Source organism: Arachis stenosperma, chromosome 9, assembly GCF_014773155.1.
Source record: "Arachis stenosperma cultivar V10309 chromosome 9, arast.V10309.gnm1.PFL2, whole genome shotgun sequence".
In the NCBI taxonomy this organism is placed as follows: domain Eukaryota; kingdom Viridiplantae; phylum Streptophyta; class Magnoliopsida; order Fabales; family Fabaceae; genus Arachis; species Arachis stenosperma.
In genome coordinates, this window is record NC_080385.1 from 150,871,688 (window position 1) to 150,887,315 (window position 15,628).

A 15,628-nucleotide genomic window follows, 5' to 3' on the forward strand; every position below is an offset into this window, starting at 1 on the left:
CACTCCATTGTGATTGTTTAGTTTCACCTTATTCTTGGCTATGCTTCGCATTACGAACATTCGAACCTCCTCCAACAATGTTATAATGGGCTTGGCTCTTGCATCCTTGATCTTTGCATTGAACACCTCGCATGCATTGTTACAAATACTATCCAACTTCGGCTTATGGCTGAATGCGCTTCTAGTCCATGCATCTCTTTGCCATTTATCTAAATATGCCCATGCATCTTCATTCAGTCTTTTTATTTTGTCCATTCCATCCCTGAACTCTTGATGAGTTGTTGCCCTTGCACATTCCCACAAAAGCTCCCTTAGTTGTAAATCCTTCCAACTCTTGTTAAAATTTCTCCACAAGTGCCACACGCAAAAACGATGGTGCACATTGGGCATCACCTCTTGCACTGCTGATATTAGTCCCTGCCAGTCATAGTCAATTAATAACACATAGTGTATTAGTCCCTGCCATTCATAATCGATCACCATAACAGTCCCTAACATAATAATACCTTCCCCATAATAGTCCTTCACATTTAACACGAGTACACATAATAGTTCCTGACGTTTAATTCGATAGCCCATGATAACTATGTACAATGGTAAAACAACATAGATAGTAACTATCACATGTTAACAGCAACAATAGGCGCACTAACCATGCCAATCAACAATTCAGTCAAATAACTTCAACAATTCAGTCAAATAACTTGCAAACTAAATGAAACCTTCTTCACAAGCTTGCTGCAGACCAAATTCCTATTAGCAGCCCTATTTTTGTCTTCCCTGGAACATGTGTGATCGTCATTAAAGGTTTTGATCTGCCAACAAGTGTCCTCATGGTCCCTTGATGCATAAACCACCCAAGGGCACTCCTTAACCTTACAAACTGCCCTGCACCTTATATTATCGTTCTTCGCAAGGCGTATGCGCCTACCCTCTTGAATTGTATACTCCCTAACAGCTTCTCTAAAGTCCCACTTTGTGCCAAATTTCATACCCACCTCAAGATGCAATTCACCAAATCTTGCACCCTCCCTAAACACTGGACATGCGTCATCAGAATCGTTGTCTTCTTCTAGTTCATCTTCTGAATTTGGAGGAGTCTTCATCTCCTCTGAGTGCCATGAATTGGCATCATCCGAGTCAGCTCCAGGATCTAGACCATACTTTACACCTTCAGCAAAACTACCAATAAAACCAAGATCAACTTCTTCATCACTAACTTCTTGCACAAATGCATCATCCTCCACCAGAATCTTCTCCTTTCCTTTAGCTAGAGGACCAACATTTCTCAATATCTTCTCATTCTGGTTCTTGTTCACCCTATTCTGACTCCCATTTTTGACATTCTTCACTCCAGTATCTGAATTAGAAGAGCTGTCTTGGTCAAGAGTTGGCTTAGAAAGGCTATCTTCTGCGCTCTCATAAGAGTCAGAAGACACCTCGAAAGGAATCTCATTATTAAAAACTTTGCTTTGGAATCCTCTGGCAGCAGACCTTGTACATGGTCTCCTAGATATACTATTTTTGTTGGGCTGCTTGGACTTGTTGGTTTTATCTGTTTTGGTGTTTTGGGTGGTCTTGATGGGCTTTGTGGGCTGGATGCTAACAGTGGGTTTGTTTGGCTTGGCTCCACTGACTTTGTTAATGGATTTTTTGGTCTGATTTTGATTTTTTGAAACTGTTGATGGTGGTTGTGTACCTTTGGTGTTTGAGGCAATTTTGGTGTTTGGGGGTAATGGTTGTGTTAATCTTGGAGAATTCTTTTTCTGTTGTGTATTTCCCTCCAAAACCTTTGGCAGTGATGCTCCATGCTCAAAATATACATCAATAACTCCGTTATTCATCTTAGCACACTTCACCATCTCTCTTATTTCCTTGTCATTATTCAAGCTTCTTAGTCCGTTCTCTAAACCTTTCCCAGGAACTTGCCACCAGCATTGCTTTATCTCATCATAACCAAGCTTTTTATGGTAGTTCCTTAGATAGAAGACGTCTAACGTATCCACATCTAGGTCACCTAAACAAGCCTTATTATCCGGATAATATACCATTGTTCCTTTTTGATCTTCTTTGAAATCACTCCCGTGATGAAACATAATATCCAACATCTCTCCCATCTGAAAAAAAAAATTCAAAATCCATTATTTGACAATCAAGATAAATACAAATAGATTTTTCTGTCCTATTTACACTAACTATTCAAAAAAAATACATATACACAAAAATACACAAAAAAATACACAATAATATTTTTCCAAAAATACACAAAAATCAGCTATACAAATATATTTGTATGTATGTGGATATACACGTTTGTATGTGTGTTATCATACATATATTTATTATATATTTTACATTTTAGTATGCGTTATATATGAGTGACAAATTAAGTAATTGAATAACAAAGTTCAGTTTTATGTGCTTCACCCTGTATGCGTCTGTTTCAAACATGAGCACCCTTCCCTGTATTCTTTTCATAGATTTCACCACCTCCTTCACCAACACTACCGCAACCAAGTTAGCAACATCTTTGCGTTCTTCGTCTACAACAGCAGCAATTTGCATCTCCTTGAGAAGAAGACTTTGGTGGAGACATTATTCAGATCTAGTGGCATGACGAACCGCAAGGGGAAGCAGCCGACGATGGGTGATAGTTGCGGTGATGCAGGGAATGGCGCTAATTTCGTCCAGGATGGAGGTCGCGAAGCTCTTCCTCGCGGTGGACCTCGAGAGGGTAAAGAGGAGGAGAAGACAAGAAGGTTGGCGGGATGCACGGAGGTTGGACCTTCGATGTCTCTGAATTGGTGGCCGGCAGCTGGTCCTTCACAACGAATTCAGTTGCAAGGGAGATCTTCTCTCTAACTCCTTCTCCCACCACACAGCCCTCTTCCTTACCTTCTTTCCTCCACCTCTGTGTTTGTCTTCTATATCTCCATTAGAGACAATTTTACTTCTTCTTTCTTTGCATGGTCTCTTTCTTTATTTCTGCATTTTCTCTTTTAAAAAAAATTTAAAAACTTAAAATTGAATGTTGTTGCATTTGTTGTTGTTGAATGATTAGATGCTAGTGATGGTGGGATTGTACCACTGCAGTTAGAAGATGAAGAGGGTAAAGGTGTTAGTGATGGTAAAAAGATAGAATTATGGGACTGAGAATTTGGCGGTGTAGTGAGGGGTGTTTGGGATTGACGGCGGCAAACGAAGATGAGGGCGATGGGTGGTGGTTGTTAGAAAAAGAGATAATAAATTGATGTTGAAGATTAAGAGAGAAGATGATGATAATAGTGGTAGAAGGAAAGATAATTTGAAAATTTTTTGGTAATTTTGTAGGATTTGGATAATTTTATAGTAGGAAGTTAATTTTTTATGGGTATAATTTTAATTTTGTTGTTGTAAAATAAATAAGAAAGAGAAAATAAATATAAAATAAAAAAATATATAGAAGATTATAATATTAATATCCACCAATATTAATATCTCAATATAATAGAGATGATTGATATATGTATTTATTAATATTATATATTATAGTGTACATATATATAAAGAGGGAGAGAGAGAAGTATTTAGTTACAACGTAAAAGAAGAGAGAGAATTGTTTTTTATTGCTGCATGTTTTTGCCATAGGCTTAACCTCCTATTTATATGCGTATAGAAGGTAACATTTTTAACTTTATTAAATTCATTCTCTCTTGAGAATGGACATCCACGTAGTGATCTTTATCACAATATTTCCCTTGGATATTTATTTAGGATTATGCCTCGTTAAAAAATTGCATAGGAAAAAATTTTAGTGAAGAAAAAAAAAGTACAAAATCATTTGCGATGAGACTGCCTCATTAAAAACCTCATCAAGAAAAACCAAATAGGAAAAAAAAACTTATCAAGGAAAAAAGAGTATAACCTCCCCCTCTTGTCACCATTATTTAATATCTCAAAATTGGCGCATCCTAATCTGATGTACCAATCTTTTAAAGGAAAATTTTTGAAGTGACTTTATAAATAAATATGTCAAATTATCGCTTGAGCGGATCTGTTGGATATCAATTGTTCCTTGATTTTAAAGATCATGAGTGAAGAAGAATTTGGGAGAAATATGTTTTGTTTTATCACCTTTGATATATCCATTCTTAAGTTGAGCAATGTATGTTGTATTATCTTCAAATAGGAAAGTTGGAGCTATCTTATGATCAATTAGTTCACATGATGACAGAATATATTAGATCACATTCCTGAACCAAAAACACTCGCGACTTGCTTCATGAATCGCTAGTATTTTAGCATGATTAGAGGATGTTGCTGCTATCGTCTATTTTGTGGACCTCTATGATATAGTTGTATCACCATATGTGAACAGGTATCCTATATGAGATCTCCCTTTGTACGGGTCAGACAAGTATCCTGCATCTGCATAACTAACTAGTTTTGATTTGGATCCATATGGATAAAACAATTCCATGTCAACCGTTCCATGAAGATATCGAAAGATTTGTTTGATTTCATTCCAATGTCTTCTGGTTGGAGAGAAACTATACCTTGCTAGTAAGTTCACAGCAAATGATATATCAAATCGTGTATTATTAGCAAGATACATTAGCGCTCCAATGATACTAAGATATGATACTTCAAGATCAATGATATCTTCATTTTCTTCTTTAAGACAGGAATTGATCATTTTTCACATCCAAAGACCTTACGATCATTGGGGTACTTAATGGATGTGATTTATCTATATAAAATCTCTTCAAGATCTTTTTTGTGTATGTTGTTTAATGAATAAAGATCTCATTTTTTGTATTCTCGATCTGCAAGCCAAGACAAAATTTAGTCTTTCCAAGATCTTTCATTTCAAACTCTTCTTTTAGAGCTTTTATAATTGTTGGAATCTCTTCAAGGGTTCCAATGATATTTAAATCATCAATGTACACAGCAATTATAATGAATCCAGATGCATATTTCTTTATGAAAACACATGAGCAGATATCATCATTCTTGAATCCGTTTTTTGCCAGATACTCAATAAGACGATTATACCACATTCGTCTAGATTACTTTAGACTATATAAAGATCTTTGCAATTTTACTGAGTATAACCCCTGCAAATATTCATGGCATGATTTAGATATCTTTGGTCTTTCAAAAACTTTCATATATATATATATATATATATATATATATATATATATATATCACGTTCTAATGATCCGTAAAAATAGGATGTTATCACATCCATTAGATGCATATGTAGTTTATGGTATGCGGACAAACTGACCAAATAACTCAATATTATTGCATCCACTACAAGGGAATATGTTTCTTCATAATCTATATCGGCCTTTGTGAAAAACCTTGTGCCACAAGTTGAGTTTTGTAGTGTACAACTTCATTTTTCTCATTTCGTTCTCTCACAAATACCCATCTGTATCCAACAGGTTTTACATCTTTTGGTGTACGGACTGCAAGTCCAAAGACTTCACATTTTGCAAGTGAGACTAACTTAGCCTTCATAGCTTCCTCCCATTTTGGCCAATCATTCCTTTGTCGACATTCTTCGACTATTCTTATCTCAAGATCCTTACTTTCATACATGATGTTTAATGCCACATTATATGCAAATATTTCATCGACAATTGTCTTATTTCGGTCCCATTTTTCTCCTGTAAAGACATAATTTATCGAGATCTCGTCATTTTTACAATTTTCAGGTACCTGAACATCTTCTGGCGTCAAAACTATATCAGAATTTTGGACAACTGCAGATGTCTTTACTATGTCTTTATCTTTTTCAATAGGAATAGTATTTACCTCTTTTCTTTTTCGAGGATTTTTGTCTTTGGAACCGACAGGTCTACCACGCTTCTGGTGTGAATTTTTTTCAGTGGCCACTTGTCCAACTGTGATATCAATTTGAATTGGGGCATTTTCAGCTGATATATAAGATTTGGTTATCCTCTTTGTATTAGAAAATATATCAGGCAATTCATTTGCTATTCTTTGTAAATATATAATCTTTTGAACTTCTAGTTCTAAATGCATCAAAGATAATGCATTCCAATTAAGTTCCTTCTCAATAAGCTTATTTTTTCTGCCTAATGTTGAAAATTTTGATTTATCAAAATGATAATTTGTAGATCGGACTTTAAATACATCACCAGTTTGTATCTCAAGATATCTCATTATAGAGGAGGAATCATATCCAACATTCCAATTTTCTTTGGGGTCCCATTTTGGTGCGAGAAGGTGGTGCAATGGGAACATATATTGCACATTCAGATATTCTTAAATGAAAAATATTTGGCTGCTGGGCAAAAGCTAATTGCATAGGAGAGAACTGATGGTAACTTGTTGGCCTCAAACGAATAAGTTCTGCGACCTGTAAAATAACATGTCCTCAAACCAAGGTTGAGAGATTTGTTCTCATAAGAAAAGGTCTAACAATTAATTGGAGACATTTAATAAGTGATTCTGCTAACCCATTTTGTGTGTGAACATGAGCTACTAGATGTTCAACGCTTATTCCATTAGCCATACAATAAGCATCAAATGCTTGGAAAGTAAATTCACCAGCATTATCAAGATGAATTTCTTTGATTGGATTTTCTGGAAACTGTGCTTTTAATCGGATAATTTGAACAAGTAATCTCGCAAATGTCAGGTTGTGAGAAGACAATAAGCACACATGTGACCATCTCGAAGATTCATCTTAAAACCATTATCTAAAAAATCCACATGGTGGATGAATAGGTCCATATATATCGCTTTGAATCCTTTCTAGGAATTCAGGAGACTCAAATACAATCTTTACTAGTAATTGCCTTAAAATTAGCTTTCCTTGAGAACATACAGTACAACAACATTCACTAGATTTAAGAATCTTCTGGTTCTCTAGTGAATGTCCATGAGAGTTTTGAATAATTCTTCACATCATTGTTGTTCCAGGATGGCCAATTGATTATGCCAAGTTATAAATTCATTTGGGTTAGTAAACTTCTGGTTTACAACAGCATGTGATTTAATTGCACTAATTTTAGTATAATATAACTCATATGAAAGTGAGGTTAACTTTTCTAATATAACTTTTTTATTTGAATCATGAGTCGTGATATATAAGTACTCATGATTTTCCTCATTCATTATTTCAATATGATATCCATTTCGGTGAATATCTTTAAAACTTAATAAGTTTCTTTGAACTTAGTAGACAATAGTGCATTATTTATTATAAATTTTGTTCCTCCGGAAAATAAAATTATAACTCTTCCGGAGTCTTCTATCACATTACTTAAGCCAATAATAGTAAACATATTATCAGAACTTGCACTATCCGCAAGACAAACATTTTCATTATATGCCCTTGACTCTTTGCCATTTTATTCAAAAACAAATAATAATAATAATAATAAAATGAGTAAAAGTATATACACAGTAAAATTATTTTTTTGACTGAAGTCGTTTTTCTAAAAAATATTGTACATAGTATCATATACTAAAAAATTTTTTTATTATTATTATTTTAGAACTTGACATCTTTAGTAATTGTAAAATTCATAAACACACATATTTTATTAAACATTATTTATATACCTCATACTTGAAATTCAAATACATAGGGAATAAACTTAAATTTTTTTTACATTATTTATTTACATGAGTACTTAACATACCCACATATTAAACTATTCCATCATTGATCAAATGACTAATATTTCCTTCAGGATCCTCAAAGAAATCAGATACTTCATAATGAGTGGTGTAATTTTCAGCAACATTGTTTGAAACAAAATTCGTCTCTTTTCTTTTATCGTTCTTTTTCAAAGATGCTTGATAAAGATCGATTAGGTACCTTGGGGTACAACAGGTACGCGACCAATTGTCCTTTCCACCACAACGAAAATATTTGTCTTCTGTTGATTTATTTTGCCCATTATTTCTTTCTTTATCCCACTTCTGGTGATATCATTTCTTATAAACATAATTTTTCTTGTTACCAAAACTTTGTCATTTACCTCTTATGGGGTAATGATTTACCGCATTTGCTTCAGGAAATGGGGCAGCGTGCTTCATGATTTTTTAAAAGCAACTCATTGTTGCGTTCAGCAATAAGGAGACAAGAAATTAGCTCAGAATATATTTTAAATTCTTTTTCTCGATACTGCTGCTATAGGAGCATATTCGGGGAATGAAATGTTGAGGAAATTTTCTCTAACACGTCATTATCAGTTATCTTTTTCACACATAATTTCATTTGTGAGGTAATTCGAAACATTGTTGAATTGTATTCATTTATGGATTTAAAATTCTGTAGACATAAGTGCGTCCACTCATATCGGGCTTGAGAAAGTATCACTGTCTTTTGATTATTATATCTTTTTTCAAGGTTTTTTCACAGATCTGCAGAATCTTTTAGTGTGAGATATTCATTTTTCAATCATTCGTCAAGATAACAATGAAGGAAGATCATGGCTTTGTCTTTATTCTTCTGGGATGCATTATTTTCAGCTTTAATGGTATCTTCTAGATCCATTGAATCAAGATGGATTTCGGCATCTAGTATCCATGATAAGTAGTTATTTTTAGATATATTAAGAGCATTAAATTCAAGATGAGAGAGTTTTGACATAATGAAAATTTATTAACTGAGTCTTCCTAAATTTTGATCAGAGTCTCGTGCTGATAACGTGTTGTAAAATAAATAAGGAAGAGGAAATAAATATAAAATAAAAAAATATAAATAGAAGACTATAATATTAATATTCACCAATATTAATATCTCAATATAATAGAGATGATTCATATATATTTACTAATATTATATGTTGTAGTGTACATGAGTAAAGTACCAATCCGCTCCCTGTCCATTTCCCAAAATGACAAGACGATCCTTAACCAAAAATTCTTTCCATTACGGTTCCTAACCCTGTACTCCGTCTGCCAATCCAGTCATTATGTCAGTTTTACGGCGAAAACTCGGAAATTGCTGACGTGTCAGGTGCAAAAATGGACAGAGACCTAGTTGTCTCTAAATTTAAATTGGTTAGGGGTTTATTTGTCCTTATTATTCTTTAAGCAATATTTTTTAATTATTTTTTTATTCATTGTATTAATATTTTTTTTAATAAATAAATATAAAGTAATTAATAAATTATTCAAATTCTTTTTTTAATAAATAAATACAAACTAATTAACAAATTATTCAAATTTAAAAATATCATGTATTATGAAACCAAATAAATAATTTTTAAATATATAAATAATAAACATTAAAATTCAGTTAATACATTAATAATAATAACCCTATGATATACTATTAGTATTATGATCTAGCTAATTTTCACAATAAAGTGAAAATTAATGAACACAATATTTGATATATAGTAAACTTTTTTTGACTAATAATAAATTTAATTTTTAATCTCTTTAAACTAGATTAATAATTCTATTATGTTTTATTTCATTTAGTATTAGTAGCCTACTTATAGTGTATTTTAGTGCAAAGATATCAAATAGAATTATTAATTTAGTTTAAAGAGATAAAAAATTAAATTTGTTATTAGTCAAAAAAAGTTTACTATATATCAAATATTGTGTTCATTAGTTTTCACTTAATAGAATTATTAATTTAGTTTAAAGAGATAAAAAATTAAATTTGTTATTAGTCAAAAAAAGTTTATTATATATCAAATATTGTATTCATTAATTTTTACTTTATTGTGAAAATTAGCTAGATCATAATACTAATGGTATATCATAGGGTTATTATTATTAATGTATTAACTGAATTTTAATGTTTATTATTTATATATTTAAAAATTATTTATTTGGTTTCATAATACATGATATTTTTAAATTTGAATAATTTATTAATTAGTTTGTATTTATTTATTAAAAAAAGAATTCGAATAATTTATTAATTAGTTTATATTTATTTATTAAAAAAAGAATATTAATACAATGAATAAAAAAATAATTAAAAAATATTGCTTAAAGAATAATAAGGACAAATAAACCCCTAACTAATTTAAATTTAGAGACAACTAGGTCCTTGTCCATTTTTGCACCTGACACTTCAGTAATTTCCGACGAGTTTTCGCCTTGAAACTGACAGAAGGACCGGGTTGGCAGACGGAGTACAAGGTCAGGAACCGTAATGAAAGGGGTTTTTGGTTAAGGATCGTCTTGTCATTTTAAAAAATGGACAGGGACCGGGTTGGTACTTTACTCTAGTGTACATATATATAAAGAGGGAGAAAGAGAAGTATTCAATATAGTTGCAATATAAAAAAAGAGAGAGAATTATTTTTATTGCTGCATATTTTTGCCAAAGACTTAACCTCCTATTTATATGCGTACAGAAGGTAACATTTTCAACTTTATTAAATTCATTTTCTCTTAAGAATGGACATCCACGTAGTGATCCTTATCACAACAGTTGTTCATAAGTAGATTTGTTGTGTCTATAATTTTTGTGGGTAAAATAATAATTTACTCATATAAAAATAAGTGTCTTTTTCAACCTTTGGTTAAATACATCAATTTTTCAATGAACCTAAAAAGTGAAAGAGATACTTATTTTAAAATGGCCAAAGTAAGAGTAAATGATCAAATTAGTCCCTTAAAAAATCACGCAATCTCCAATTTAGTCCTTGAAAGATTTTTTTTAATCAAATTCATCCCCAAAAAATTTCAGTTTAGTCACGTTAATCCTTTTGTTATTTTCTACGTTGATGACATTAACGGAAACTTACATAGCACGTTAAGAGACATATCAGCATTAAAACGGCGTCGTTTTTAAAGGTGAGGAACAGTGATTGAAACTACGTCGTTTTGATCTCTCTCACTTCAATTCACTCACAGCAACACACAAGACTCTATTTCTCTTACAAGAGTCTCCCTTTCGCTCCCTTTTCCACGTCGCTGAGAAGACGAAGAAGTCTTCATCCTTGTCGTCGATTGAAGCATCCGGCGCGGCGTCCCTGTTTCTCTCACAAGACTCTCCCTCTCACTTCCTTTTCGATATTGCTGAGGAGAAGACAAAAAAGCCTTCATCATCATTGCCAATTGAAGCATCTGGTGCGAGGTTCCTGTTTTCTCTCACAAGACTCTCCCTCTCACTTCATTTTCAACGTTGTTGACGAAAAGACGAACAAGCCATCATCATCGTCACCGATTGAAGTATCCGACACAGCGTGTTTGCGAGTTCGCCATTGAGGAGTGGCTTCAGCACAGTGATTGAAGACATGACCGATGACCATTTTTATTATTGTTTAAGGTTTTATTTTGTTCTGGTTACTAACCTTGTTGTTAGGATTGTTCCATTGATAAAATTTGTTTCTTGTTAGTGTTTTTTGTTGGAACTGAAACCGATTATGGGGTTGGGGTTTTGCTCTTTGTTGATTCATGAAAGTTGATCAAGGATTCTATTTTTCTGAATATTAAAGGAGCACTGGTTACCAATTTCTCTTATCATTGTTTATGTTCAGTGTTTGTTTTGTTGTTTGGTTTTGGGGTTCGCATTTTCTTCGTAGAATTCGATTTTGTGAAAAGGAAGTTTTTCTTTTTAAGATTGTGCCATTGTTAAATTTGATTTCTTGTGGTGTTTTTTGGCTGAAATTGAAAATTGTTTTTGGGGTTAGGATTTTGTTTTAATTGATTAAACATTTTCAATAGCTCAAAGTTGATTAGTTCCACCACCATAACCTCCATCTTCACCAACCATCATACTGGCGACATCAAATATTGTCGTCTCAATTGCTACAACTACACTTCATAGGAAGGGGATATATATGCAACATTTTGGGATTAGGATTTGTCGTTTAGGGACTGATTTAACTAAATTTCATAAAGATATTGTATTGGCTGCCAATTAGAATGTAGATGGGTATGCTGACATGTAACTTAACGTGCCATGGCAGCTTCTCTTAATGCCCTCAATGTAGAAAGTGACGGAAGAACTAACGTAACTAAACTGAAATCTTTCAGAGATCAAATTAGAGATCGCATGATTTTTGAGAGACTAATTTGACCATTTACTCGCCAAATAACACAACAAAAATACCACCGAACTATTAATCATACCTAGCGCTCATGGACATAACCTTTGATGTTGAAATTTGTTGGTAGATTTAGAATGGCCATAACAATTTCTGGCTACTCTTTGCTTCTTTCAATTGATAAAATGTGAACAATTAGTAGTTAGTACATTGCTTGCATTGTCTTTTTTACTTTTCATCATAAACACAGCAACACAACAATTTGAATAACATAAAAATGTAAGTACAATTAAATACAAGCCACTGAAATTAAACAAATCAAGCTTAATATAATAAACATAGCACCCGCATACAAATATTATTGTTTCCTTGACAATGAATCTATGGTCTTGCATAGCTCTTCCAGTTTCTTCATCCTCTGTCTTTCACTCTCAGTTAATAGCTATAAACAAAATTTGCATAACATAAAAAGATGTTAAGCAGTTACCAAGAAAGTTAAAAGCATAGCATCAGAACTAATTGTCTCTATAAAATCCCAATCTTAACTATATAAAACTATACCTCAACTAGTGTGGTTACAAGATGAGATTTCTCTTTGTTCTTTTCATTGAAAGCTTCCAAGGCCTCTTTATACTCTTTCTCCTATAAGTAAACCAAAGTTAATCATTATTGAGTTCTGCAAATTCATGATTAAATTTTCCTTAAACTGGTAGAGTAGGATGTTATATACTAGGAGTGGACTAGTATTTATTTTGTAACCTCAAGATCAAGAATTTTACCTTCTTCTGGTAGTTTTGTCCCAATGGCTTCAAATCTCTGATAGCCAAGTCAATCTTCTTGCGCACAATTGCAACTTCTTTCCTCAAAGGATCATCTAGCACTTCAAGCTCCTAGTACAAATCATGAAATTTGAAAACACATTGAAGATATGTGAAGTATGATTAAAATTAAACACAAATAATGAAAATATATAGATTCTAATACTACATAGAGAAATATTTTATTGTACTTATTTTGTTCAATATTTACTCTATCAACTAAAAACTTCTCCATAGTCCATATTGAAGAACTTACTTCCCAAATGTGTGCCAAGCGCCTTGTCTCTTCCTCGGCGCGGCCAAGTTGAAGTTCAACCTTCTCTCTCACCTCAGTCTTCTTCCTCTCAATCTCTTCTTCCTTGGATTGAAATGTGGAAATGGGCAGCTTTGAAATCTGCTCATCCTCACACTCTTCTGTGGATAGCCTTCCACTACTTCCAATGCTCCCAAGGTTCTTCATCTTTTGCATTTCTTCTTTGTTGCAGCAAACAAGGCACCACATATGCTCCCACATCAACTCACTCCAACAACTCCAATGTGTTTATCTATCAAACGAAGACGCTTGTTTTGCTTTTGCTTCAATTTTCTTTCTGTCCCTCTCAACAAACTATATCCTTCTCTTGACTTCTAAAAGCAGCAAAAGGACAGCACTAGCCTTTCTTCGAATCTGTTGTTTCTGTAACAGACAACATATTAGATTCATAAGAAGAATATTATTTCCTTGCTATATAGCTATAGTTAAGTGCTTTTTTTTGGTTTCTTACTGTTATACCCCAACCTGGTAGGACAATGACTAATCTGTTGCGGTACTGAGTTCTATTTAAGAGTTTGTTGCTGGCCAATGGATTTTTGCATACACAAAACAGGATTCAAATCTCCTACACTTGCTTAAGCAAACTAGTGAGCTAACCGCTAAGTGTGTGTTTGGATTTACGTTGGGCAAACTAGAGTTTGAATAGAAGTGATTTTGTAGAATTGATTTTCGGTAAAAGTGAGTTTGTGCCAGCATGATTTATGTTTGGTAACTTTTACTAAAATTAATTTTAATAAAATAAATATTGTTTGAATAATATTAGTTAAAATCACTTCTAGATAAATAATTAATTAATTATTAAAAAAATATAATATTAAATTATAATATCATTTTTTTAAATATATTTAATCTTTTTTATATTTTTTAGTATTTTTTATATAGTATTTTTTATAGTACTCTATTTTAGTATATTATAATTTTTATTATTATAATAAAATTAATATTTATTATGAAATTAAAAATAACATATAAAAATTGACAATTTTTTAAGTATTTTTTTATAGCAAAAATTAATATTTATTAATTAAATTAAAAATAATATATAAAATAACATATTTTAATACTCTTTTTAAGTACTCTTAATAATCTTATTTTTATTATTATTTTAGGTTCTAATTTTTTACAAGTTATATTTTTGTTATTATTTATAATTAATTTTTTATTTAATTTATCATTTCTAATAAGAACAATAATACATATTATAAAAAATTAAAATAGTAAACAGTACACAAAAATTAGAATAATTGTTTTAATATTCTCAGTATTTATTTAGAAAAAAAATTAATAAAAAACCAATAATAACTAGCAATTAACCTAAACGTAGGTTGAATAAATGCAGAAGCTATAATTTCTTACTTCTAGTGAACGAGCTTTTGGGATGCAGAATCACGTTAGTGTTTAGAGAAGAAAAAAAAGTTGCCAAACATAAAAGAACAGCGTTCAAAACATTAAAACGCACTTTTATCCTTTTTAACGTGTTTCACAAACACACTCTAGATCAACCTACCTTAGTAACTGTTTTAAGACACAAAATACAAAGAGTTGGGATGAAAAAAATTGTCTCCGTTATTTCCACATTTTAAATGGATAAAAGGTATATATAAGAAAAAAAAATCTATTTTCTATCTCCTACTCCAAGAAATATCTGCTGAATTTTTTAGATATAAGGACAATGAGTCAATGACTGTGAATTGCTAAAATATTGGTCAATTTTGTCATTTACTAACATACAGTAGTGCGATTTGTCAAATTAAATTTACGGTGAATTTTTATTTCTTTTTTTTTGTGTAAATGTAAAAGTCTGCAAATACAAAATTGTTAGGGGCTTGAAAAAAATTAAATAAATATAAATAGTCATATATTTTAAAAATAAAAAAAATAGAGAAAGAAAATCATTGAGTGACTTTTTCCAAATATTCGCATAATTTAAAATTAAAAAAAATGAAAATAGGAGGACTGATTTTCAACGGGTAAAATGCGCTCATATAAAGGGATATCACCATTATTGTTCCATGTATCCGCTATCATTATCACTCTCATATTAAAAAATAAAAAATAAAAAGCCATATATTTGATGATGCTTTATATTTCTATGGCAAGATATTCTCTACACACGCATAGAGCCACTAATCATTGCCAGCCAAAATTTTAGCAGTGAATCTGGATTTAGTGTTGATATTACAGCCACAATGAGCATACACTTGATGGTGGATTATGATGAGGATTGTATTGTATATGTGTATATTTTACAATCTTTTGCTTTTTCCAAAAGGCACTTGCAATCTTATGTTCAAAGCCTGAGAATGGGGCAATGGAGACTGAAGAAGGAAGTAATCTCAATCTGCATGTTCTGGTACCAACTTATGCATTCCTTCAAGCAAAAGATATATCTATATATGTATTTATGGAAGTTGGTACAATTTATTTGTGGTCAATAATTTATAATCTTAGTTTAATTAATTAACTGTGTGTGTCAAAGCTCTAAATTGAACTCTTGTAGAAAAAGG

General features: G+C 31.8%; 1 protein-coding gene across 1 annotated transcript; it reads right to left on the minus strand.

Annotated features, from left to right (window-relative positions):
* Positions 1–12,167: 12,167 nt before the first annotated feature.
* Positions 12,168–13,307, minus strand: LOC130951742 (uncharacterized). Its single transcript, XM_057880451.1, has 4 exons — positions 13,065–13,307; positions 12,770–12,880; positions 12,552–12,632; positions 12,168–12,432 (listed from the first exon to the last, which is right to left on the minus strand). Exons 1-4 carry the CDS (start codon positions 13,275–13,277, stop codon positions 12,349–12,351), a joined length of 489 nt encoding a protein of 162 aa, XP_057736434.1. The 5' UTR covers positions 13,278–13,307; the 3' UTR covers positions 12,168–12,348.
* Positions 13,308–15,628: the final 2,321 nt, after the last annotated feature.